Source organism: Lontra canadensis, unplaced genomic scaffold, assembly GCF_010015895.1.
Source record: "Lontra canadensis isolate GAN:19392208 unplaced genomic scaffold, GSC_riverotter_1.0 scaffold84, whole genome shotgun sequence".
In the NCBI taxonomy this organism is placed as follows: Eukaryota; Metazoa; Chordata; class Mammalia; order Carnivora; family Mustelidae; genus Lontra; species Lontra canadensis.
In genome coordinates, this window is record NW_022631078.1 from 3,188,024 (window position 1) to 3,213,951 (window position 25,928).

At 61.2% G+C, this 25,928-nt stretch overlaps 1 protein-coding gene across 1 annotated transcript in view; it reads left to right on the plus strand.

Annotated features, from left to right (window-relative positions):
- Window positions 1-25,928, plus strand: part of CELSR1 (cadherin EGF LAG seven-pass G-type receptor 1) — a 131,853-nt gene that overhangs the window by 47,669 nt on the left and 58,256 nt on the right. Inside the window, exons 2-3 of the mRNA XM_032882764.1 lie at window positions 5,327-5,965; window positions 23,985-24,207. Of these exons, the coding sequence (XP_032738655.1) occupies window positions 5,327-5,965; window positions 23,985-24,207 (862 nt within the window). The remainder of the gene's footprint in view (window positions 1-5,326; window positions 5,966-23,984; window positions 24,208-25,928) is intronic.

The window sequence follows — 25,928 nt, forward strand, 5'->3', positions numbered from 1 at the left end:
CTTGGTCTTTAGCTGGCTGTCCCCGAGTTCCCAGGCGTTCAGAAGCTGCTGTCTCCTCCCCTGTGGGCTTGGCAGACCCTCCTAGGTCAGGTCGACAGCCCTCTGGGCCCTTCACCCCCCGTCCGTCGGGCTGGAGCCCATTCTGGGTGGGCCTGCCGCCTGCTGCTGAGTGGCCTCGGCTGGGCTTGTCGGTCAGCCCCTCCGTCCCTCAGGGTCCTCATCTGTGGAGGGCCAGAAGGGGTGTCCCTCGCAGGCCGTGACAAAGGGGGAAGGGATGGTGCCGGGGAGGATGTTGGCCTGGAGCCTGTGCTCGGGCCACACCGTGAGGATCTGGATCTGTCCCCCACTGTGAGTGCAGGGGCCAGTGGCCTTGACCCATGTGCCTCCGGACCCTTGCCTCCCCCCACACCCTACATTTCCATCTGTCCCAGGTGGACTAGCAGGCCCTCAAGTTCACGTTCACCTGGAACCTCTGAATACCAGGTTATTTGGAGACAGTGTCTGTGCAGCTGTGATCACGGTAAAGCTTTGGGATGAGCTCATCCTGGATTGGAGTGGGCCCCGACCCGACGACTGTGTCCTTTTGAGAGGGGAATTTGGACACAGACACACATGGGGAGGAGGCCCCCAGATGGCCAGGCAGAGACCGGAGAGAGGTACCCGCAAGCCAAGGGTTGCCAGCAGCCGCCTGCCCCTGGGAGAGAGCCGTGGGACAGACTCTCCGTCAGAGCTCCAGGTGGAACCACCCTGGAACGCCTGATCTCAGACTTCTGGCCTCCAGACCAAGAGGATGAATGCTGGCTAAGCCGCCCAGTCTGTGTGCTTTTTACAGCAGCCCCAGGACACTGACACGCCCTCTTGCCCATGATGGGCCAGGCCTTGCCTCTGTTTTGCTGCCTTTTTTAAAAAAAGACTATATTTACTTATTTTGAGAGAGAGAGAGAGAGAGAGAGAGTGAGCACACATGAGGGGGAGGAGCAGAGGGAGAGGGAGAAGCAGACTCCCTGCTGAGCACGGAGCCTGGTGTGGGACTCGATCCCAGGACCCGAGGATCATGAACCAAGCTGAAGACAGATGCTTAACTGACTGAGCTGCCCAGGTGCCCTCTTTTTTGTTTTTTGTGCCGAGAAGGTGTTTCCTCTCCAACTGATGACCTCCATCCCTCCAGGACACCCACCTTCCCGCCTCCTTCTGGGGTCGCGTTGGCACCACGCAGGCTCCCAGCTCCTTGGAGGCCGCAGTGGGACCTCTCCCTGCAGTGTCCCAGGGGTGGGCCCCCCACCAGGGACAAGGTCGTGGGATGGCCTCTGTGAAGACCCACGGAGCAAACTTTCACTCGCAGTATCTGTGGCTTTGCGGGAAGCACCTGCTGGTGGACGTCCCGCCACCGTGGTGGGACTGTTCTGTCTCTCTCCTCCTGTGACCTGGGGACAACGAGGTGACTCACCTTTCTAAAGAAAGCAGTGGAAATCTCACTGGTCTGATTTGGGGGCACCTCCAAGCTGGTTTGTGGCTCTTGCTTATGGGCAGAGCCCCAGGCGAGCTCTGCGTCTTCTAGAATGAAAATGGGCTCTTCAGGGATAAACACTGCATGAAATAAAATGGTGCAGGAAGGTCTAGAGGGGAAAGTAAAAGTCACCTAAATAGCAGCAAAGTGACAGCACTCCTCTGAACTGTCAAGGTCATCAAAGCAAGGGCTGTTTGGGAAGCTGTCCCGCAAGGGCGGAGCTAAGAGGACGTGACGGCTGTCGTGTGGGGTCCTTGAAGGGGTCCTGGACCAGGACAAGGGCAGCAGGGAAAACTAGGGAACTAACGTGATTCTGTCCATAGTAGGGGGAACATGATGCTGAGTATGTGGGAGCTCCGTACTGTCTCGTGATACTTCTGTAAAACTGACACTGTTCTCGGGGCGCCTGGGTGGCTCAGTGGGTTAAGCCTCTGCCTTCGGCTCAGGTCATGATCTCAGGGTCCTGGGATCGAGCCCCGCATCGGGCTCTCAGCTTGTCAGGGAGTCTGCTTCCCCCTCTCTCTCTCTGCCTGCCTCTCTGCCTACTTGTGATCTCTCTGTCAAATAAAAAAAAAACAAAAAACCGACACTGTTCTCAAATAAACGCGTATCGGAAACAAACGCAGGGACGCAAGCAGGACCCCTCACCCTCGCACGTGTTCGCTTACTTGCCGATAGCTCTAGGGCTCGTGCACAAACGCATTTTCTTGTCTGTGGGAAGAAGCAGCTCACTCTTCCCCTAGCATCACGTCGTCAGATCTGCCTCACTGTCACTGCCGTGGTGGGGACACACAGCGCCCCATGTTGGGGACAGCTGCGGTGTTTCCGTGGCCCCCGAGGATGGGCAGTTGGGCGTGTGCCTGTGGAGGCCCAGAGATCCGCCTGAGTGATGCAGGTTCAAAGCGAAGCCATCATCTCCCCAGGACCTGGGGTGTCCAGGATGATCGCAGGTCTGAAGGAGGTTGGCGGTCAGAGTCCTAGCAAGAGGGGTGTTCTGTTTTCTCGCGTGTCCAACCTGAGTTAATGTGTTGGTGCTTTGTCCCCGAGGGGAGCGGTCTGTCCCTGGAATGCGGCTCCCTGCTCCCGGGCGTTCCTCCGTGCGGTGCCCTCCTAGCAGCCTGCGGGACGGTGGTTGAAGATGACAAGGGTGTTTCATAACAGCTGGCATCGGGAAGTAGGCAGACACTACCCTGTATCCTGTATTATTATCATGGGCCGTGGGAAGAAGGAAAGAAAGACAGACATCACCAAAAAATTAGCTTACGTGGCAAATTGAGACCCAGATGCTGTGTGTGTGATGTCCGTCTTGGGGTTAAAGAGATGCCAGTGGAAACCCTCGTTCTTCCTTGCGCCCTCCCTCCTTGCGTGCCCCCTCCCATGAATGTTTATCTGGCCACTTCTGAGTGCCAGCAGCTGGTACAGCAGGAATGAGACCTGAAGGTTCTCAGTCCTCATGGGCTCACAGGGGAGACACGTAAACACAGTCAGGTCATGCCCCTCCTGAGCAGGAAAGTAGGGATGTGGCAGAGTGTGGATGGGGGAACATGGAGGGCCCCTGTGACGGGACCCTGATGACTGAGGGAGTACCCACCAGCCGACAAGGAGGTCAGCACGCTGGGCAGAAGATAAGGTGTGCAAAAGCCCTGGGGCAGTGAGGGGCACCTGGGTGGCTCAGTGGGTTAAAGCCTCTGCCTTCGGCTCAGGTCATGATCCTGGGATCGAGCCCCACATCGGGCTCTTTGCTCAGCAGGGAACCTGCTTCCCCACTCTCCCTGCCTGCCTCTCTGCCTACTTGTGATGTCTGACAAATAAATAAATAAATAAATAAATAAATAAATCTTAAAAAAAAAAAAAAAAAGGCCCTGGGGCAGGGAGATCACATAGGACCCCCAGATGCAGTACGAAGTGTGGGTTTTTTTCTGGAAGCCACTGGTGGCCCCAGGGGCCTGGCGGGATGAGGTGGGCATTTTGAGATGCCTAAGTGAGGACCATGGTGGGAGGAAACCGAGGCAGCTCCAGGTCAGCCCCCATTCCAGGGAGGGGAATGGCCTGTGTGGGGGAGGGAAGGAAAGGACGGCGCCGTGCCACAACATGCTTTGCCACTTCTTGCCTTAATTTACTTCTCCTGACTGTGGCGGCCCCAGGCCCTTTGAATGTGAGCTGCCAACTCCGCTCAGTTGCGGCTCTAAAGAGGTTGTAGGCAGAGTGTGCCCTTCCCTTGAGGGCTCTCCACACCGAGGTGACGCCGGGCCCACTTCCACTTTCTAAATTCGGCCCTGTTGGGTTTTCATGAGGATGAGCTGGACCAGCGGCAGAGCGCCCTGTGCCCATGCTCCCGAGCCGGGCTGCTGTCAGTGGAGCGGAAGCTGGGCCCCCTCCAGCTGTGAAGTGGGGGATGCCGGTTTTCTCTGCATCTGAGGATCTCGGGTCTGCTGTGGCCATCAGAGGGGGTACCCGGAAATACTGTGACTCGGGGGCACTTATGTTTTTCTTGTTGTTGGGACAAGTTTGGTGACTCAGGTCCCTCCTGAAGGGGCGTGTGGTGCTCCAGTGGCTGAGAGAAACATTCCCAGTGTCCACAAGCTTCGGTGCGTCTGTCCCAAATGATTTGGGGCTTTGTGGGGACTGTGCTAGGGCCACAGGGACAAGGTGGCCACCGGGTTTCACCGTGTGACTTGCCTTCTCAGTCATCCTGGTTTTCCAGAAACAAGTGGGGTAGGGTCCCTGCGTGGCTCCTGTGCTCTGGGGAAGCACCCCAAGGCTGCGAGTTACAAGAGGGTAGGAGGGGGTCCCCCCAGGGCTCACTGGCCTACACAGATGGCTCTGTGCCCCATGGAGCTGGGGGTGCACTCGTGAGGGGCACCGGCTGGGAGCACATTGTGGGAGTAGATGGGAGGATTTGGCAAAGCTGCAGGGACGGAGAAACCAAGCCCAGCCAGAACTTGCCAGGTTTTTCTCAGGGACCCGTAGCACATTGGGGGTGAGGCCTGGGAGGCAGGTGAAGGCCCCCTGGGCGTGGTGACTGCACCTGGCCGGGTGCTGGGGAGGCTAATGGTACTAGCCTAGAGCTATGCTGGGAGAGCCCCCGTGGCCGGCCCTCGGACAGCTCCCCTGAGGCTGGGCTCAGAACCGATGCTGTGCTCCATAGCGCAACCCGGATGATGTGCCCTTTCTGGCCTCACAGCCCTACCTACCTCGATGCGGGGTTCGCTTACCTCTGTCGGTGCGGGCGCACCTCGTCTCATGTGTGTCTTTCTAAAGCAGCATTCGCTGAGCGTCTCCTCCGTGCGGGGCTCATAGGGAAGCATAGAGTAGAGCCAAGGGAAGACACGCTGTCAGTGTGTTGCAGACCAGGGTCTACCTGGATGGCGCCCTCCTGGACACTGTGGGGTCTGAGCTGGGTGGGGCTGGGTGGGATCAGAGTGGGGTCTTTCTTCTAATGTCTGGAACAGCTACAGAGGTGGCAGATGGGGCTCAGTGTCCCCATGGGTCTAGAGCAAAGCGTATGAGGTGGGGGGCTCGGGTGGCACGGGGCTGGGTTGTGGGTGGTCCTGGGATGTCCTGCTGAGTGGTTGGGGGGCCCATGGGGTTCCTTTGAGCAAGGCAGACTCAGTGGGAACTGTGCTTTGGGAAGTCAGGTGTGGAGGGAGAACGGGGGCTGGAAAGCAGCGGTTAAGGGGGAGGTCACTGGTGGGGCAGAACGTGGGGCTTGGGGAGGCTTGGGCTCGCCTCTGCCACACTGAATGCATCCGAGGCTGTTTCCAGGTGGGACTGGAGGGGCTCAGGACCCCGAGTGACCCCGATCCCCTGTGTCCACAGATGGCGTCCACAGCGTGGCCGCGCTCTGCACCCTACGGGTCACCATCATCACGGACGACATGCTGACCAACAGCATCACCGTCCGTCTGGAGAACATGTCGCAGGAGAAGTTCCTCTCCCCGCTGCTGTCCCTGTTCGTGGAGGGCGTGGCCACGGTGCTGTCCACCACCAAGGACGACGTCTTCGTCTTCAACATCCAGAATGACACGGACGTCAGCGCCAACATCCTGAACGTGACCTTCTCGGCCTTGCTCCCCGGTGGCGTCCGCGACAAGTTCTTCCCGTCGGAGGACCTGCAGGAGCAGATCTACCTGAATCGGACGCTGCTGACAGCCGTGTCCGCCCAGCGCGTGCTGCCCTTCGACGACAACATCTGCCTGCGCGAGCCTTGCGAGAACTACATGAAGTGCGTGTCGGTGCTCAAGTTCGACAGCTCGGCGCCCTTCATCAGCTCCACGACCGTGCTCTTCCGGCCCATCCACCCCATCACCGGGCTGCGCTGCCGCTGCCCGCCCGGCTTCACGGGCGACTACTGCGAGACGGAGATCGACCTCTGCTACTCCAGCCCCTGCGGCGCCCACGGCCGCTGCCACAGCCGCGAGGGCGGCTACACCTGCGAGTGTCTGGAGGACTTCACGGGTACGCGGGCTCCCGGGGGGATGGGGGGCGGCATCTCCTTCGTGGCACGCGGGCGGGCGGCGGGTTTCCTGCCAAATGCCCCGAGGTCGCCGTGGACCCCGCGTGATTGGACTCGCCCTCTTTTTTTTTTTTTTAATTAAGATTTTATTTTTTTGTCAGAAAGAGAGAGAGCACGAGCAGGGGGAGGTAGAGGGAAAGGCAGGCGTCCCTCTGAGCAGGGAGCCCGATGAGGAGTTCGATCCCAGGATCCTGAGAGCACGGCCTGAGCCGAAGGCAGACGCTTAATGGACTGAGCCCCCCAGGCGCCCCTGGAGTCACCCTCTTGGTGAGGAAGATGACAGAGTGAGGGCCACCTAAAAACCCGCACACGTGACGTGGCATGCGCTACTCTAAGTGGCTTCAGACCGGAAGGGCTTGATTCCGGCTTTCAGGTTAATTGGTCCTTATGCGTACTGTCCCCGGGGGAGCCGGGAATCCTTTGGGTCTGGAGAGACGGGGTTCGTCGTTCACGCCCTGTTGTCCCCGTGGAGATGACTCATCTTCGCCTTGAAGGGGCTCCTGCCTGGAGACGTCCTGGCCAGGTGCAAGGATGCACCTGCCTCTGCTCCAGAGGCAGCTGACGATTATTTTTGGAAACATGGAGGCAGAGCAGTACAGAAATGCACAACCTTGCCTTGGCCTTCCATCGCGGGTCACATAAGATTTTGGCCCGTTTGAGAGAGACATTTCCAGGGGCCCTGCGGTGAGCAGCCTGGCGTTCGGGAAGGCTGTCTGGGATCCCGTGGGACCTCACGCGTGGGCACTGTGATTCCCGTGCGGACCGTGGCCTCGGCTGTGCTGTTCGGTATCCACAGCCGAGACGTCGTCCGCTCGTGTGGGACGGGACACAGTTCTCGGGCTTAGAACAGGGATGTAGGGTATTAGCTGCTGTTTATGAAGCAGGAAGAGAGTGGGGTGGGGGGCACAGAGTGAGACGATGGCTGTTCACGTGTTCTGCATCGGAAGAGGAGGGAGAGGCGTGTTGGCAGCCGGGGGAGATGGGGGTGCACGCCCCAGCTTGCTGGGTCTGAGCCCCTGACTGGCCGCAATCCAGTGGTGCGGCGAGAAAGGCACCTGATTGCCGTCCCCGTGTCCTCCCCTCCCCCGCCCGTCTGGGGCGGGCTGTCCGTCTGTCTGTCCCTCTGGGGCCCAGAGGTGTCTCCCCCACTGTCTCCCTGAGTTGTAGCCCTGAACTCCTGGCTATGCCAGGGCGTGGTGGTGAGTGGGGAAGGAAGGCTAAGGAGACCCCTGGCCCCCCTACTTCCTGCCGACGTAGTTGGGGCTCTGGTTGTGCTGCGAGGCCAGGACCGAGCTCCCCGTCTCCCTGGCTCCTCCCTGCCCCGAGTTGCCGTGGGAGCTCTGTGGAGCTTCGCCACGTGGTGGTGGCAGGTGCCCGCCTCTCCTTCCCCGTTCACTGCGGTGAGCTGGCCTCTTGGCCTCTTATGCAGTGGCTGACGGGCATGCCAGCGGCTGGTGATGCAGCAGCCCCCCCTGTGAGGGGCTGTCCCCTGTCCCCTCCCCTGCACGTGGCCTCGACCAGGAGAGTGCTTCCTCCTGTGACTCCTGCTTCTGATGGAGAAGCTGTGGCCCCAGACGCTGGGGTGCTCCGGGGACACAGCCGGTGTGCAGTTACTCCCTTGCTCCGTAAGTATTAATTGAGTGCCTACTGTACACCTACCCAGTGCACACATCAGACTTGCCCCTGCCCAGCTGGGTGGGCCACCCATGGTTGTCTGTGCAGCTGGCCCTCTTCGGGGTCGAGACAGGTGGCGATGGGGACCAGGAAGGGGACAGCCCCTCAGGCACCCTCCACATGCTGGCGGAGGCCTAGGGTGGGGTCTGAGTTGGTCCCGGAGATCAACTTCACCTTGGGGGCCACAGCAGGCCTGGGTTCCAGAGGTCCTGGACGTAAGTGTGGGGCTGTGTCTGGGCTGGGAAAACCGAGGCTGCTGGGGACTTGTGGACCCTTGATTCCCTCCTAAGAGGGTTCGAGCCGCTGGGTGGACAGGATGTTTTCATCACGGGAGTCATTGCTGGAGAAATAATGACCGCGAATGGCCCGGTGTGTCATCACCAGGAGACCCGCTGAGATGCCATGAGGGGCAGGGGTGTCATTTGAGTGTCTCTGGCCCTAAAATCATCACGTGTTTCCCTCGGAGATAAGACAGGCTCAGCCTGATTGCTTTTCCTCAGTGCCCCTTCCTCGGGGTCTCCCTGTCTCCCTTTGAAGCCCTCCTTCTCTTGCGGGCGGTAATTGCGCTCATTTGCTGGTGCTGAAGGCGGGCCTGTCGTCGCGAGGGTTTTGTTACCTGCTCCCCGGTAAGCCGAGCCCCAGCCGCAGCGGGGAAGCTGGACTCGGCCCAAGGCCCCCGGAAGACCCCGGCTTCCTGTGTGCCGCCGTCGGACAGGAGACGGGCTGCGCGAAGGAGGGTGTCTTTTAATCTCAGGCGAGGCTCTTGAGTCAGCAGAATATCCCTGGCGGTTCTCCTGCGTTTTTCTTAAATCCATGCCGGGCTCAGAGCCCCAGGGATGGGAGCACCGTCGTCGCAGGAGAGCCCGGCCCCGCTCCCGGAGGAGCAGGACAGGATGGCGGACCGTGTTGTGCATGCCTTCTCCTGGGTTCCTGCTGAGCCCCGCAGATGCCGCCCAACGAGCTCTCCCCTGCCCTGTGAAGGTTTTGGAAGGTTTCCCGACTTCCTCGGTGCCGTGTTTATGGGTCAGTGGCTCTGCTGTCATGTTGGGTAGAGATTCCCTTATTTCTGTGCCTCTCAGGGCAGTGGTAACTTGCTGCTAACGGTCCTGAGCCTTCTGTGTGCTGTGCTGTTCTAGATGATTCCACATTTGGTATACCGAGTCCTGCCTCGGCAACAGGCCTGTCTATTAGTGGGGTGACTCAGGTGCAGAATGGAGCAGTATCTAGTGGTTCTGACCAGGGGGGTTCTGCCCCCAGGGACATTTGGCACTACCCGAGGACATTTTTTTTTAAGATTTTATTTATTGATTTGAGAGAGAGAGAGAGAGAGAGAAAGCATGAGCATGGAGGGGCAGAGGGAGAGGGAGAATCCCAAGGAGACCCCGCACTGAGCGTGGCGCCCGACACCGGGCTCGATCCCACCACCCTGCTCGTGGTCTGAGCCGAAATCTGGAGAATGCTCAGTGCAGTTCACCACCCAGGTGCCCCCCGAGGGCATGTTTGGGGCAGGCGGGAGAACGCCAGGTGTGCTGCCCAGCGCCGCTCAGCACCCAGGACGGCCCCGCACAGAGCCGTCCCCCTGGCAAGTGTGTGCTGGGTCAGGGGCGCCCACGGCTGCTGGCTGCACGGGGACCCAGGATGCCAGCCCAGTGCTCTGCTTCTGGGCTCTGGCTCGTCCACCCTCTGGACTTGGGGTGGCCGGGCTGTGACCTGGCCCTTCTGGCAGGTGTGTCCCAGCTTCTTGTAGGAAGTGCCTCCCACGTGCAGTGCATGGAGGGTTCACTGTGCAGCACAATGACGGGTGGCAGGGAGGGCAATGACGCCAAACAGGCCAGCCACCTGGAGAGGCCATCAACCCACTGCCCGGGCAGGATGCTCTTCCTTCCCAGAGATACTGGACCTGATTAAACCAGGGCCTGACTCCGAGTCCTGGTGTTGTTGTCTCTGTGTTTGTCCCCTCCTCATTCTCTCACCTGCTGACAGGGTGATGCTCACCGACGGTGGCTATGACGGTGGCACAGACGGAGTGTAGCAGCCTGGCCCTTGCCCCATGTCTCTGACAGCCCCATGAGGTGTGGGACCATCGTCATCCAGTTTTCAGATCACCAAGTGGGAGAGCGGGGTGGGGGGCCTGGGGAGCTCCATCCTGAGCTCCTGTGCTGCCCAGGCCAGGCTCGCCCACCCCCTGCCCCTCCTCCCTGGGCTCACAGGAGATAAACCCCTCGTGCCCCCCATGATTAATCAGCCAGCACAACCCGACAATTGTGCCTCCATGTCCTGTCCCCTTCTCTCCAACGCACCCGGGAGTCACTGCCCCTGGAGTGGGGAGGGGGGGGCTCACCCTGCGTCTCCCGCCCTGCGAGCTGCTCTCTGTGGAGTGCCCCGAGAGGCCGGTGACAGGTGCCCTGGGTCATGTCTGTGCTGCTTAAGCCTTCCCAGGGCCCCTCTGCTCTCATGCACAGTCGGTGGCCCAGGTCCGCCATGTCTCCGATGGCCCTTCATTGGCCTTCCGGAGACACGGCTGCTGTCACTGAGGACTGGCACGGGGAGCGCACCTTCCCCCGCGTCTGTGCCCCTCGTCACAGCCCCGACCCCCCTGTCTGCCTGGTGCCACCTGCTCCCTCCTCAATACCGGGCACACAGAACGTGCTTAATCGGTACCTGTGCACAGGTGACGGGGTCCAGCCCGTTCGTCCGTGGAGGCCAGAGAAGACGTCCTAGGGATTCCTCCTGTATTGTGCTCAAAGCAGTGCCCTTGCTGCTTCTGTCACTGAGCTGGAGTGGACAGGAGAGTCCCTTCTCGGGGCGGGGGAGGGCACCAAGGTGCTTATGACTCTGCCCTGCTGGCGGGACGCCTGGCCAAGCGCGTGTTCTTGCCGCACTGCTGTGGGCCGGCACTCGCTCCCGGGCTTCTCACGCACGAGTGTCTTCTCATGGGGCCCTGGCGGGTGGTTTATGGTCCCAGGTGAACGTCGGGCCCCGGGGTGCATTCCTGAGAAGGCGACAACTTTGATATCTCTGGGGGCGGGGGCAGGGTCTCCTGTGGAGGGAGGCCTGGCGGCGGCCACACCCAGACGGGGACCATCAGGGTGCCCCTCCGCTGTTGCCGTGGCCGCGTCTTATGCTTAGGGTCCTGGTGACGTTAGACCCCGGGGCCGCCTGACTGGAATCACAGGGTGATTCAGCGAGTCCCGGAGAACAGCTTTGCCGCGCAGCAGGAGGCCCGTGGCCCTCCCTGGGCTTCGGTGTCCGGACTGTGGACATGGCATCATAGTGGGGGCTCCTCTGCTGACAGTTAGCCTGCTCTGGGGGTCAGTGGGTCAGTGGCCACTTAGGAGAGTCTCAGTGATGCTGGCTTTTTGTGCTAACCACTCCTGGGTGGAATGTCCCAGTTTTCCTGAGAGCGGGCCTTCTGGGGACCTGTCCCCCATGCTGGTGCCCCCAGGGCTGGGGGTCCTGACTGTCCCCCCTGTGCTGCCGCCCCCCAGGGCCAGGGGTCCTGACTGTCCCCATGCTGACCCCCCGGGGCTGGGGACCCTATCCCCTGTGGGGAGCTGTCCAGGGCCAGGGCATTCTGAAAAAGTTCAAGGCCAAAGAAACTGTTGGTATAAAAACCTAATGACCTTTTCTGCTAAGAAAAACGTTTAAAATCAATTCTGGCCCCTCTCAGATTCTGTTGTTAGAAAAACACACGTCACTCCAACCACATATTTTATCTTGAATTCTCTTGTTGGCGTCCTGACCCTGTGGTCATCACATGACACACGAAAGGGCGGCACCGTCCCAGGCCGGGACCCCGCGCCTATGTGCTGGTGGTGGGGGGCACCCACACAGCGCAGGGTGGGGGGCTCGCCAGTGCCGGCCGCGGTCCCCTTGGTTAGAGGCCCCCCTCGGAGCCATCCGCGAGGCCGGTTTGGTCCTTAAACCGGAGGGTTCCTGGTTATTCAGAGTGAGAATCATGGCCTGGCCTGTCAGGAAACGCCTGAGAAGAACAGAGTTCGCCCTCAGGAAACGGTGGTTTTCGGGCCTGTGGGTGCGCTGGGACCGCCTCTCCCACCCTCTCGCTTTGGCTCTTTCTGCAGACCCCGGGGTGGCCGCCCGGCCCTCCTTTGGACGGTTACTGCATAGCTGCGTGTTGCTGCCCTCCTGGGCGACTTTGTTCTCTTAGAATCGCGCGCTGGGGCTGCGGCGAGGGTAGATTTAGCCAGGAATCTCGTGTTCTTCATGGAACTCGCAGTGTCCTCCTGTCCCGGCTGCGTGGCCGCAGGGGGCGAGGACGGTCGTCAGTCAGGCTGACCCCGCGCGCCCCCGTGGGCTCCTGTCAGCTCCCTGCAGGCGCCCGCACAAAGGAGCCCTCACTGGGGGGCTGGACGCCACAGAAACCTGTCATCTCACGGGTGCGCAGGCCCCAGTCCGGGACCGAGGTGGGGGCAGCCGCAGCCCTCTGGAGGCTCAAGGGGAGGCTCCTTCCCACCTCTTCACTTCCGGTGCCTCAGGTGGCCCTTGGCGCTTGTCCCTGGCGCTGTCCCTGGCGCTGTCCCTGGCCCTCGCCCGGCGTGTGGGCTGGTCTGCGTCCCAGTGGCCTCTTGAAGGACAGCGGCGCAGAGGCTGGGGTCCTCCCTCGTCTAGTGTCGTCTCGTTTTAACTTGATCGCGCCTGCAGGAACCTGTTTCTGAATAAGGTCACGGCTGCTCAGGTGCCGGGGGGTTTCAGGAGTCGAGTGTATGATTTGGGGCCGGGGACACCATTCCACAGGCTTCGGGCTGCTGGTGATCGGCCGTGGTGTCCCCCACTTGCCAACCTGCTTGTCGTGAGTCCGCTGGGGCCAGAGGACCTTCCTGGGCAGGTGCAGCCTCCTGGGGTTTGTTTTCCTCTTAGGGACCTCAGCCCGAGAGCCTCCCCGCCAGCCTCACGTGGCGGGCAGGTGAGCCGGCCGTGGCAACAGGCTGGTCAGGAGCGGAAGTGTAAACAGCATGTCCAACATCCAATGGCAGCGAGCCACCAGCCCGGGATGTGCCTCCTGCAGGCCCAAAGCCCCCCGTGCTGTCACACTGCACGGTGGGAGGGGGACGCGGCTCTGGGCCCACAAAGGCTGGGCTCACCTGGTCTCCCCTCAGCCAGGCTCCTGCAACAGCTACCTCAGGTCCCACGAATGAGCGGGTTCAGTGGCTGTCCGCGGGTCTGTTCTCTCAGGGCTCCTCTGGGAGGCTGCGGGGAGGATCTTCTTTTCCAGCATCCGGCATCGGCCTGAACTCCTCGGCTCCTTTCTCAGAGGAAGAAGGGGAGAGAGGGAGAGAAGCCGCCTCCTTGCTGAGCACGGAGCCTGATGCGGGCTCCATCTCATAACCCTGAGATCATGACGGGTCCTCGACCGACTGAGCCCCCCGGGCACCCCAGGACATGGACATCTTGGGGTCTTGGTCATTGTGTTGAGACACCCCTGCCCCCCCAGCAGCACCTGACCCCCACTCAACCGTCAGCAGACATCTGTGGCAGGGATGGGTGAACAAGACCTTTGCTGCAGCACCCCCGTGGGGGTCAGCTGCACCCCCACCACCCCGGTCTGGGCCCAGGGCCATCAGGAGCTGCTGGGAAGTCTGGCTTACATCCCTGACCTGAGTGTGGCAACCCCAGATGTCCCCAGGGAGAGTAGTTTCTGGTGGCATCCATTCCCCGTAGCCCACAGCTGAGACCTTTGCCCAGGGTGGACGGCCGGCCGGTGCTCTGCTGTCCCCGCCACAGGGCCGGATGGTCAGGAAGGCAGGGCTCACCTGGAGCTCCCGGCCACAGCTGGAGGGGGGAGGGTGTGTTAACCAAGGCTCTTGGACACTTTTGCTGACTCCGAGCCACGAGTCAAGGAAATGGGTTCTTTCTGGACATCGATCTGTCCCAAGGAACTGTCCCGCCTCCCCAGCACCCCATGGGAAGTGGAATTTGAACTCTGTAGGGGCTGAGCGGCTGTGTGTGTAGGACGGAGGTTTCCATCAGCATTCCAGCTGAGTTTGGACACGTTTGCTGTTTGAAAACTGGCTCGGTTTCCCTACAAACCGATAACGTGGCGGGGGGACCCCCCTTCCCAGCCTCAAGGCGCGCAGGGGCCAGCTCTCCCTTCCACCGCCAGGTTCTGCCCCACAGCCAGTGGGATCCTGCCCAACCCTCAGCCCTCCTCCATCCCTCCTTGCCCTCCCACCCTCCCCCACTCACCACTCCGCCTGGGCGGGTCCTGTGCCTCTGTCCCCCTTGGGGGCAGGGCCCCACCCATCCCCACCCATCCCCACCCATCCCCACCTGCATACCCTCTCTTGAGGAGACCTCCCCGCACCCAGCCTCCCTCCCACCCTCGGATGTTTCTGTGTCATTAGGACTAAATCATAGTCCTGTGTTGACGATGTCATCTTAGAGATATCGCAGATGGACACCCAGGACACAAGGTGCCGCCCTGCCCTCCAGCACCACCGCAGCACCTGGAGAGAGGCAGCTACAGAGCCCCAGATGGGCACACAGGGAGCCCTGAAGTTCCCACCACGGGGACTGTGGCTTCTCAGGGTGTGGGTGTCCCCAGGGCTCTGGGAAAGCTGTATCCCACCAGGACCAGGGGAGGTGGGCCGGGGCCCAGGCGGCTTGAGTGAGGACCCTCTGCCAGGCTCCGCCTCACTGTGGGTCCTGACACACCTCCCAAGCCGCCACCAGCATCCTTCTGAGCCCACGCCCCGCGCCCAGCCCCTGACTCAGAAGGACCGTGACTTCGCTTCAGAGGGTTTGGAGGTGCCCTTGTTGAAGGGGCTGAGATGGGGATCTGGGCACTTGGTGCTGGTGGTCAGCTACGTGGACCCTGGTCCCCATGGCATCCAGGGCCCTCTGGTTGGCCTCCCCCGGCCCCCCCCCCCCCCCCAGTCTGCGCAGCCCAACTTGGTGAAGTTCACCTGAGTTACGTTCCTTCAGCGCCTCCTGGGTCCTCGGCTGCTGCCAGCAACGGCCACCACGAGGGCCTGGGGGGGCAGAGGCCACTTTGCCACCAGCAGCTCCTGGTCCCCTAAAGTTCATGGGCTGCAGCTTTCTCTGGAGGCGAGCATCTGGCCGGTGCCCTTGGTGTGGTTGGGATCGGCGCCGGGGCTTCCCTGGGGACCTTTCAGGGGCAGGAGCGTGTTCTCACGGTTTTAGAGACCAGAATTCTGAAATCAAGGTGTCACGTCTCTCCTGATGGCTCTGGGGAGGGTCCTCGTCTCCTGCAGCCCCCGGTAGCCTGGGTGGCCCTGGGCTAGGGGCCACACCCCTGGCGTCTGCCTTCATCCGTCCTTGCACGTGTGATAAGGACGTGGGGTCGCTGGGGCTGCTCGTCCCAGGCGACTTGCTGTGATCGCATCTCTGCCGCGCAAGGCCGCGTTCTTGGGTTCTGGTAATCAGGACGTGCACATAACTTTCGGGGGCCACTGTTACCTGCCCTCAGGGTTGCCTACGGCCTGTGCCCCCCACGGCCTCTTGGGCATGAGGAGGCGGAGGGTGGGGAGGGCAGCCCTTTCCTGAAAGGAGGGGTCCTCAGGTGCAGCGGGGCCTGCGGCTGGCTGGGACTGGCTGGGCCGTGTGCCTGCCAGAGCCCTTCTGCTTTGAGCACGAGGCGTTTCCGATGCGCACCGATCTTTCCGGTCAGCCGGGTTTCAGCCCTCCGGTGCATGGGTGACTCTGGTCAGTGAAGCTGTGGGTAAGCCCGACCCGTTTTTCTTTCCTGCTGGAATGCAGTTTTTTATTTATATTTTAAAAAATGGGTGTGTCTGGGGTTCTGGGAAATTGCTCCAGAGACAATAATGAAGTCATTTGAGAAGGCCCAGAGAAGGCCCAGCCCAGACAAGCCTGCAGTGGTCGGGGCTTCCGGCTGCCCCTTCCTCCCGGTGCGGGGGCCAGGGAGGGGGCTGGCAGGTGTCCGTGCTCTTTGCAGAGGCCTTTTCTGGCAGCCTTGCCTCCTAGGGGAGGAGGCTCCAGGGCAGAGCCAGTCACTGGGAGGTAAGAAAAGTCAAACAGCGGAGCGGGAGTGGGGGTGGGCTGTGGGGGGCGGACGGATGAGGCCTCCAGTGCCGAGAAGTCCGTTACTGACAGGCACCAGCAGGAAGAGCAGGCCGGGTGCCCAGCTGAGAATTTGACAGAATCCGCTCCTTTCACCTTGACACCAGCCCCTGTCAGCCCCCTGGGGCTAGGGATAGCTCCAGGGCAAGGCCCAGAAATCCTGCCTCCAGGGAGGCATTTACAGCTGGGGAAACTGAGGCACTGGTCGGGGGCCTGCTGGGGACAAGACAGGTCTGTCTATGCTGGGTGGGGGAATGCTGAGGCCCTGGGTGGGCGGAAGGAGGGATGAGCCAGTTTTCCTGGGGTTTAAGCATTTCCAATGTCCCCTCCCCTTTTTTCAGAGACCCTGATGCGTCGCCTGTCCCTTGCTCTCTGTGTTTTCCTGGGATTGAGGCTTCTGACATGAACCACACGTCAGGTCGTGTCCGTTTTGTTCAGGGGCAAGACCCTTTTGTGACCCGAACTCCGCTGTGAGGACAGGTCGGCAGGCTGGGGTTGCCGTCAGGTTCCACGTCCTTGTGTGCGAGGACCTGTCTCCAAAGCCATTTCATGTCGGAGCTGCTGGGCCCGGTGCCCTCTCCTGCCTCTCTGTCCTCCATGGGCCTTACCAATCTGCAGCCCTGCCCGAGCGTCAGGCCTCAGGGTGCCTGGAGCGTGCCTCCCCCGGCGTGCCCTCCCCTTGCTGCCTTTGGAAATTATCGTTTTTCTAGTTCGAAGCCCTTAGCTAGATCTTCAGACTATAAGGGAATTGTCATTCTGTTTATCGAACAACTTAAGTCCTCAAATTTGTGCGCACCCTCCCCCTCGTGGGGCCCGTCCCCAGCCCTCCTCCAGTCCTGAGCGTCTCCGCGTCTGGCTGTGCCCCCACTCCTGGCTGGCCAGGACCCTGTCAACTGTCTCCAGCCCCGAGCAGCCCCAGGGCAAGTTCCGTAGCGGGCTGTTGGCAGATGCTGGTCTGAATTCCCATCAGCATCTTCTTGCTTCCAGACCCGCCCCTCCGCTCCCGTCCTGCCATGACCATCACACCCGTGTGCATGCACACCCTCCACAGCCCACACATGGCACACACGCATACACGTACACACACATGTACACAACACACACGCACATATCACACACCTCACACAACCTACACATCACACCCACGTCCCCTACATCACACACACACCACACACTCACACCACACATGCACACACGTATACCACACTCACACCACATGCACACACACACCGTACGTGCACACTTGCACACACGCCTCACTCTTACGCCATCTGCTTCCTCGATCTTGCTCGCCTGCCGGTTCTCTCTATGGTGAGACCAAGGGGCTCAGCCTCCCCTTCCTCGCTCACAGACCTCCTGCCTCAGCGTGGTGTCCTGATGGCCGGGACCTGGGTCCTCCTGCCCTTTCTGGGGCTGAGTGGTCGCCCGGCCCCTCATGCCACGACCCCCCAACAGCTGGGCAGGTCCCACTTGAAGGCTCCCACACCCAGGCACATCTCTTCCTTGCGTTTTTGTTACGTGCAAAAAATGGTATGTTTGATACCTTCTGCCAGGCCTCAGTTTTCCCGTCTGCAAGATGGCCACATAGACAGACCCCTTACTTGGTGCTGTGGGGTTCAGAGCAGTAGGGAAGCAAGTGCGGGGCTGGTCAGCAACCCCCCCCATAACCCCGTGTTTCTAGTGGTCACGTTGCAGGTACGCCCTGGCCTCCAGCCCTTTTGGGCTGGGGTTTTTCCAGGGGATTCAGCCCCCTCAGCTGGAGGGTCTATGGCTCTGACACTGAGGGCTGGGGTCCTGGGTAGGCACGCAGTGTCCCCTCACTCCCAGCCCCAAGCCTGGTGTGGGACAGGCATCCTGTCGCAGGCGTGTGCATGAGGCCATGGCGGGGAGGCGTCTCGGCTCCTGCTAGCTTTTTTTCATGGTCAAGAATGGTTTCAGGCGGTTGGGGGGACTCTCCAAAATTTCTGCTTGGGGTTCTGCCTTTGTGGCATGAGCAGGAGGCCGCTTCTGGGTCCCTTCCCTGCAGGGGGCTCGTGGTGTGGTGCGTTACTGTGCATTATTGAACATGGGTGTCCGCTTGCGCAGGTGAACCTGATCCCAGGCGTGGAGGCGGGGCTGGCAGTCGTCTCGGGGGGCGGGGCATGTGGTAGGAGCGGGGAGCGTTGCCCCAGAGTGGAATGGCCCAGAGCAAGTGTTTGACTCCAAGCAGGATGTTGGGATGTGAGAAGCCCACGCTTCATTTAAGTGAGAATTCCCAGAAAAGGGAAGAGGACGTTCACTCTGGATACGAAGTATGTCTGGGAATACTTGGATTTCAGCCTAATAGTTGTTTCTTATGAGAACTATATCAAAACTTAAAGATATGGGGCTCACTAAGTTCGATCCAAGTTCGTTCCCTAAAGTGAGATGATTTTTAGCATTAAAAACGATCCTATCGCCTCTCTTCTGAGTTCCGTGCTCGGGGTGTCAAGTTGGAAGCTTGAAATGGGCCATGATGGGAGTGTGTATGCTGTGGAAGTGGGAGAGTGCTACACATCGGGGCCCCCCCACCGAGGCCTGGCTCCTAGGACTGGTCAGCACCCCACTGCATGGGACAGACATCACAGAGGAAGTGCTCATGGACGGACGATCATGTAGCGTCCACGAGCCACAGTGGCTGCTGTGGGAAGCGCCCTCAGGAGACCTGGGGTCATGGAGTGGAGGTCCCAGACCCCCGACAAGGGAAGCTTTCCAGGCTCACCCAGGTCATTGGAGACCCCACTCAGATCTCTCACTGGCCTCTTCCAGAAAGGCGTGTTTAACTATAAAAGTAATTCTTTGTGTGTTACGTCACTGTTTTCCCAACACCGCTTGAATCAAATACATGAATTATGTAGGTTTCACAGTTTCGTGCAAGCATTAATCACTGGCTCGGCCCCGGGGAAATCCTGGCATTTCGTGACTTCATTTCAGGAGCATTTGCCGTGTACCTGCCACGTGCTGGGTATCGTCGGGCACCCCCTCTGTGTCTGGCCCCCTCTATGTGCCGGACATTCCTAGGCTTGGCTCCAGCAGCCCCCGTCCCCACCCTGGAGCTTGGGGAGGTGGCCAGTGTCAGCCCGGAACCGGAACACACTCTCTAGAGGGAGGCTTCTGGGCCCTTTAGCATCTGTTGTGGGACCCTGGTCCTGGTCAGGTGAGCGGGGGAGGTTTGCTAAGGGGGGATGCCCAAGACAGGGTTGCATCCAGGCCCAGGGAAGCCACCCACATAGGCCAGGAGAGAGGCCCGGCCCCGTGGAAGACGGTCACCGTTGGGTTATCTTTGTTCGTGGTGAACACCCACCCAGAATGTTGGGGCCCCTGCATTAACCCGTTGCATCCCCGACTGCCCAGTGAGGAGGGAGACTATGTGGCTGGAGTGTGGGGCGTGCAGTGGGCAGGTGTGGAGTGCACAGGGCCAGGAGTGTGGCTAAGGGCCAGGGGCGTCTTCATGGAGCCAGTACCCAGCAAGACCAGACTTCTGGAAAGCTCTGTCTGGTGTTATGTGAGGCACAAGCAGGTTTGTAAGTCAGCAGGTGTCTGGCCTGGGGTCAGGGCATCTGTGGCGAGGTTGTTGTGATTGTGCGGATGAGGGGAGCTGCATAGCTGGGGGTGCGGACGGCCATGCAGGTGCATGACACGGGACCCCAGGAGGTGGCTGGATGGCACTGATGGGGAGGACGGGGGAGCGAAGGGGGTGGCTGGCTCTGGGCTTGCCGCCCCCCCCAGACAGATGGTGTACCCCGGGGGATGGGGTTTGAGGTCTGGGCTTTCTGGGGCCGTGGTTGGGTTGGTTGGGGGCTGGGCCCAGAGGAGAGCGCCTGAGGCCTGGCCGTGGGGGTGGGACGCTGGCCGCAGCAGCCCGGGTGCTGTCCCCCTCGTTGGCCTCTGGACCAGGCTGGGGAAGAGCGCTCCTGAGGGCGGAGATGCGAGGTCTCTGGGGTGCAGCCCCGGAGTCAGATGCTGCTTCCCTCGGCACCACACACTGAGGCCAAAATTTACTGCAATCGTAACTTTAGGATGAACATGGAGGACTGCTGTAGTAGGTTAAGTAGTGCCCCCCTCCCAATTTGTATCCAGAGCCTCAGGATTGCCCTCCTTTCCAGATAGGGTCTTTCAAGTCGTATTAAGTTGAGCCTCTCAGGAAGAGAGCCTCCTGGATTTGGGGTCTGCCCTAAATCCGGTGACTGGGTGTCATTGTGGGGGGGGATGGATTTGGGACATGGGGCAGGTGCGCAGGTGAAGATGGAGGCAGACAGTGGAGGACGTGGCCACAAGCCTGGGAGCCACGGGAGCCGTGGGAGGCAGAAGGTGCTAGAAGGATTGGGACCGTCCCCTGGAGCCTCAGAGGAAACCAGCCTTGCCCACACCTTAATTCTGAACTCCTGGCCTCCAGAACTGTGAGAGATTATGGATTCTGTGGTTTTAAGCCACCAAGTTTGTTGTGATTTGTTCCAGCAGCCCTAGAAGATGAACAGAATTGGAAATGAAAAAATCAGCAACCCAAAGCGTTACGGTTAAATCAACACGAACAGCCCCACAGGGACCTGGTTTTATTTACAGCTTATTTAACATCACATGGTCCGCAAGGAGCGGGACAGGGAGAACCCCGTGGTACCGTCCCCACCTTTCTGTGGACAGCAGGATGGTCTGCACAGCGGGTCCCCGCGTGGCTGTCCTTCCTGCTCCCCCTGAGGAAGGACGTTTGCGGCTGCGGAAAACTGCTCTGGCAGCAGGAATGCTGAGCAGCAGGGTCGAGGTCGGATCCGCCAGAGCAGCCAAGCTCTCTGGCCGGTGTGCGGGGCCTCCTGTCCCCGGGCCGCGGAGGACATCGGAGGCCCTCGGGCGAGGGGCTGCTGAGGGCAGACCTCGTGGTCCACAGCCACGCCGAGCTCGGGAGGGCAGTGGGGGTGCGGGCTTCACACTCAGCAGGTAGACGTGGGAGCGCCTGGCCCAGCCCCGGGGGGCGGATTCTGGAACAGCTCGGGGCGGAGCCCTGGGGGAAGGGCCGTGTCGCGCCTCCCTTTGTTTGCCGTCATGGTTTGGGGAGCACACCCCGCCCTGTCCCCGCAGGGTGGCTCTGGTCCAGGATACACTGTGCTTGGCCACCGACATGCCCACCTGGAACTTGGAAAGCAAACACTCCCCGATGTCAAACACATTTCTCCAGCAGAGATTAGAGAACGTGAAGTGTACGAAGGACAAACACGGCAAGCCAAGGGCTGAAAATGGGCGCAGAGAATTTAAGAAGGCCGCAGGCCGTCCACCCAGGGGAGGCGTGGAGCACTGCTTTGCGAGTGTGTGGGGGAGGGTGTGTGAGTGTACGAGCAGGTGTGCGACGGGGTGTGAGCATCGTGATGTGAGACACCATGAGTGTGCACATGTGCGAGGGCAAACGTGTGCTGGCGCGTGTGAGGGTGCACTCGTGGGACGTTATGAGTGCGTTGTAAGGGCGTGTGTGCAGCTGTGTTAGTGTGTGTGCGAGAGTGCGTGTGTGTGTGAAGTTATGAGTATGTGTGAGGGTACATGTGTGTGTAGGGGTGTGCGTGCACACCTGTGTCTGTGTGTGTGCGAGCACAAGTCTGTGTGGCTCCGGGCGGGGCCCAGTGCTGTGGCGGGCGGAGCACCCTGGTAACGGGAGCCGGCTGGGGACAGCAGTGCCTTCGAGGGGGGAGCTGCGAGGGGGTCTGGTGGGTCGGTGGGCTTCTGTCCTTTTCCTTTCACTCAGGAGCAGGGTGCGAACCAGGCCTTTCTGTGAGCACTTGCCTGAGGGCCAGCCCAGCCTGTGCCTGTGAGGAACAGGTGCGTGGGCTGCTGGGGCTCCGGGCTCAGCCTCCTTGCTTGGCCCAGCGGTGCTGGAGGGGTGGGCTCAGCCCCGGCGCGGGGGCGTTCACTGGCCTGCTGGGCCTGCATGGGCATGGGATTCGGCGAGTCGTCAGCAGCGTGCAGCCCCCTCCCCTGTTTTTGACAGGGCTCAGACTGGAGTCACCTTTGCTGAGCGAGTTGTGTTCTCTGGGACTGTTGCAACCAGCGATGAAGACGGGGGGTCCGTCGGGCAAGGAGAGGGAAGACACACGTTTTCAGGAGCACCTTTTGTTTCCGATGTTCATCACAAGTCCGTTTTGCCTGTGCCCCCAAAATAAGCTCCTGGGAGCATTCCGTTGGGTGACCCAAAGCCTCTCGTTAGGCTGTCAGTGACCGCGCTGTCTGAAACCCGTGTGTCTGCGTCTCCTGCCTGAGAAATGCTCCCGGGCTCCGGGGCGGGCTGCCTTCTGAGGAGCTGCGTGTGGCGGCGGGCGTGGGGGGCACAGGGCTGTCCTGTGTCCCCGCTCCGCGATGGCCAGCCCTGGGCCGACTCCTTGAGGGCCGCTCATGGGGTGGGACCGGCCCCAGCAAAGGCAGCTTCTCGGCCAAGGGATTGTGCAGGGACGACCTGGGTGCAGGGTCCCAGCTGGGAGGCGTCGGCACCCGGCTCACTGGGGCTGCGGTGGGATCGGTGGCCTCACACGCAGAGACGCCAGCGAGCTAGCTGTGCACGCACCCGCAGGTGATGGCCGCGTGAACGCCACGAGCTCCCGGACACCCGGGGGCACTCGGCCCGCGACACCCTGATCACGGACGTCCAGTCCCCAGATCTGTGAGGAGCGAGTGTTGTTCAAAGCCACCGGGCCTGCGGTGTTCTGTTAGTCGGCCCGGACTGCTGAGACGAGGCTGGGGGCCCCGGTGACAGCCCCTGCCGCGTGAAGGCTGCCGTCGGTGGGCAGCAAGGGGACTTGGGAGGTCTGTGACCCGCACCCCATCCTGCTGGCCCCCATCGATAACCATGACCGTCCGCGGATGGAACATTTCTGTGTGGCCCCAAATACATAAACAAAGGTGAACCTCTAGCTGATCAACGTCGCCAGTAAGACACAAACGGACGCTGGCCTCCCCAGAAATAAACGCACAGAGGGCGCCTCTGTCGTTGGCCACAAATGGAAACTCTCACAGGGCGCTCGCACCTGCTGCTGCTGGGGGCCGCTACGTTCTGCCTCCTGTTTGGAGGGCAGCGGGGAAACGCTTGTCATAATTATCCGAGTCTAGACTGTGTCCCCTCTGCCTCAGTGCAGTGAGGGCCTTCCTCGGGGTCACGAAGGCCAGGCCAGCACGGAGGGGCCAGAAGAAATTGGCAATAGAAGAAGCTTTAGAAGCACCCAGTGGGTCCGCTGGTGACACGTCTGCCTTCGGCTCAGCTTATGCTCCTGGGGTCCTGGGATCGAGTCCCGCCTCGGGCTCCCTGCTCAGTGACGAGCCTGCTTCCCCCCTCCCTGCTCTTATGCTCTCTCTCTCTCCCCCTTTCAAATAAATACATAAAGTCTTTTTAAAAAGAGGAAGTAGCAGCAGAGGCTATAAGTAGCTTATACACACAGCGACAATAGCGCCGGTGGGTCGTCCGTGGGATACCGTGCGGCCGTGAGCAGCGGCAGAAGCCCGGGCGCTGACGGGACGATCTCCAGGAAGAGCCCTGAGCAGAGGCGGCAGAGGCCGGCCAGCGCCAGCCGGGCGTCCAGCATCCCCGACTTGTTCCTTGGGGGGCGTGCAGGAGACCACGGACAGCTGTCACTCTCCGTGCCATGTTTTTGTATAGTGATTTTTTCTTGGATGTGAATACCATACTTTCATTTTATTTTTTATTTTATTTCTTTATTTTTAAAGGATTTTATTTATTTGAGCAATCGAGTGAGCTCACAGAGGGGGAGGGAGAAGCCGACTGCCTGCCGAGCAGGGATCCCAACACGGCGCTCGGCTGGAGGCCTCCCGCGGGGGTGGCCCGGGTGCAGGGCGCTCCCTCGACTCCCCAGTCTCCCTCTGCTCTGACTGCGTGGCCACCGCCCCAGCATGGCGCGGGAGGGGCGTGAGGACCCCTGTCCGTCTCATCACTTCCAGCCGATTCTCTCCTAAGAGAGGGTCCCTCACGGCTGCATTTGACTCTGCCCCCCAGAGGGTGGGGACCCCGCAGAGCTGGGACGGGGGTGGGGCCCCCGCGGAGGAAGCCCCAGGCGTGCGGCCCGTCTGGAGGCTGGCGGCGTGGCTCTGGGAAAGCCGGGTCCCACAGCGTCTACCCTGCACCTCGGCCCCCGGCCCGGCCTCGCGGCTCCTTCAGGAGGCATCCCTGGCGGCTCGGGGCCCGGGGCTCGGGGTGACGTCTCCCGCCTCTGTCTCGTCCTGCAGGAGAGCACTGCGAGGTGAACGCACGCTCGGGCCGCTGCGCCCACGGGGTGTGCAGGAACGGGGGCACCTGCGTCAACCTGCTCGTCGGCGGCTTCCACTGCGTGTGTCCTCCCGGCGCGTTCGAGAGGCCCTACTGCGAGGTGACCACCAGGACCTTCCCGCCCCGGTCCTTTGTCACCTTCCGAGGCCTGAGGCAGCGTTTCCACTTCACCGTCTCCCTCACGTGAGTGCGGCCCCACACCCCTGCCGAGCTCCTGTCGCTGGAACGTCGTGGGTCCCTGCGGCGCGTCCGTCCAGGGTGCCTGCGGGGCCGTGTCCGCTGGTCAGGCCTGGCTGTAGGACCGGCTGGCTGATGGGGCGGGTGCCTGCACATGGGGAATGGGGGACCCTGGGGCAAAAATGAAGACTTTCAGGACGGCGGCCGTGGAGGGCTGAGCCCGGCATGGTCCCTTACGACGGCCCAGGTCACACGGCGGGAAGCCAGCCCTTGCCTTTCGGGTCCTGCCCACTCGCCGACACCTGGGTGGCTCTGACGCCCGGCGGCCGGAGGTGGAGGGCGCTTGGCGCCAGACGGCGGACTCGGCTTGGCTTCCTGCCTCGCGTTCCGGGGCCCAGCGGCCTGGCAGCCCCGCTCCCCACCTGGGACCACGGCGTGGGCTTCTCATGGGCTCTGCTCGCTCTGTCTGCTGATGTTTCTCCAAGAGAGTTGAGGTTTAACTTAATTTGAAAAAAAAATCTATCTTTTCTACTTTAAAGATTCTATCAGGTTTAACAGGGAAGTGGGTGTATTTTTTGTCTTGTCTTTAGTGCCATTGTTTGGGGGCCCTTACGTGGTCTTCTAGTGGGAATGTAGCGCCCCATGTCCTTTGAGCAGGCACCCCCGAAGCGGCTCCCCTGCGAGCTGCCCTTTGAGGACAGGCTCCTCTCTGGGGGTCCTGCCCCTGAACGGGTGAGGGGTGCAGCCCAGAATAGTCGGGACCTCTCCTTGGCGAGTGGCTGGGATGCAGCCCCGCTGGCCCGAGCCCCTGGAGCCCGGAGTGTGGGCTGGCTGCATCAGGGAAGAGCTGTCCCTGGGAAGGGCAGTGAGCGTGCTGGGGACAGGGCAAGACAGGGCAGGACGCTGGGGACGGGGCAGGAGGTGGGAGCCAGCGTGTGCCAGCATGAGGGCCACACGGTGCCTTCCCAGCGTTGAGCGTGGTTGGGGCCCCCGTGCGCTGTTTGCTCCGGCGCTTACTGACCACCTGTCATGCACGAGACGCTCTGGGTGACATGAGGTAAGTCAGAAAGGATTTTAGAAATGTCCCTAGGGATCTTAAAATCTAGGGGGCGGGACCCTGGGTGTCAGAGCTGGGGAAAGGCCCCCATTACGTGGTGATCCCAGGTGAAGCCCGCTCTGCGGGGCTGGGCCGTTGGAGACAGGGTTCAGGCCCGCTGAGCTCTCCGAGTAGGCATCCCCAAGCTCCCCTCCAGACCCGAAAGGAACCTTTCTCTTCAGAGCTGCTTGAGGCACAGGGCCCACATCGGCCTCTCCCTGAAGCTCTCACTCTCAGTCAGGTCCTGTCCCCTGTCTGGACATTTCTCCCTTCACAGTCCCCAGCACCTTGGTCCTGTCCTCTCTCCATGGTGACCTGGTGTGACAGCGCCGGGCTCATCTGCTTGGCTTGAGTCAGCCTGAGTCCTGCCAGGCCTGCTCCTGCCGGGGGTAAAGCCCATCCTTCCTAACGGGATGTAGGTCCTCTGTGGACAGGCCCTAGTCCCCACCAAGTCTGGCACCTTGTGCCCTGTGATGGGGCTGCCCTCCCTCGCTCATGGCCTCACCCAAGCATTCCTACCTCCTGCTGGCCCACCTACCCCCGCTGCTTCCTCTGGGAGGACCCCTCCCCAGGCTGGACAGTACGTGTGTTCCAGCTCTGGCTGGGCAGGTGGTCACTGCCCGCTCCTGTG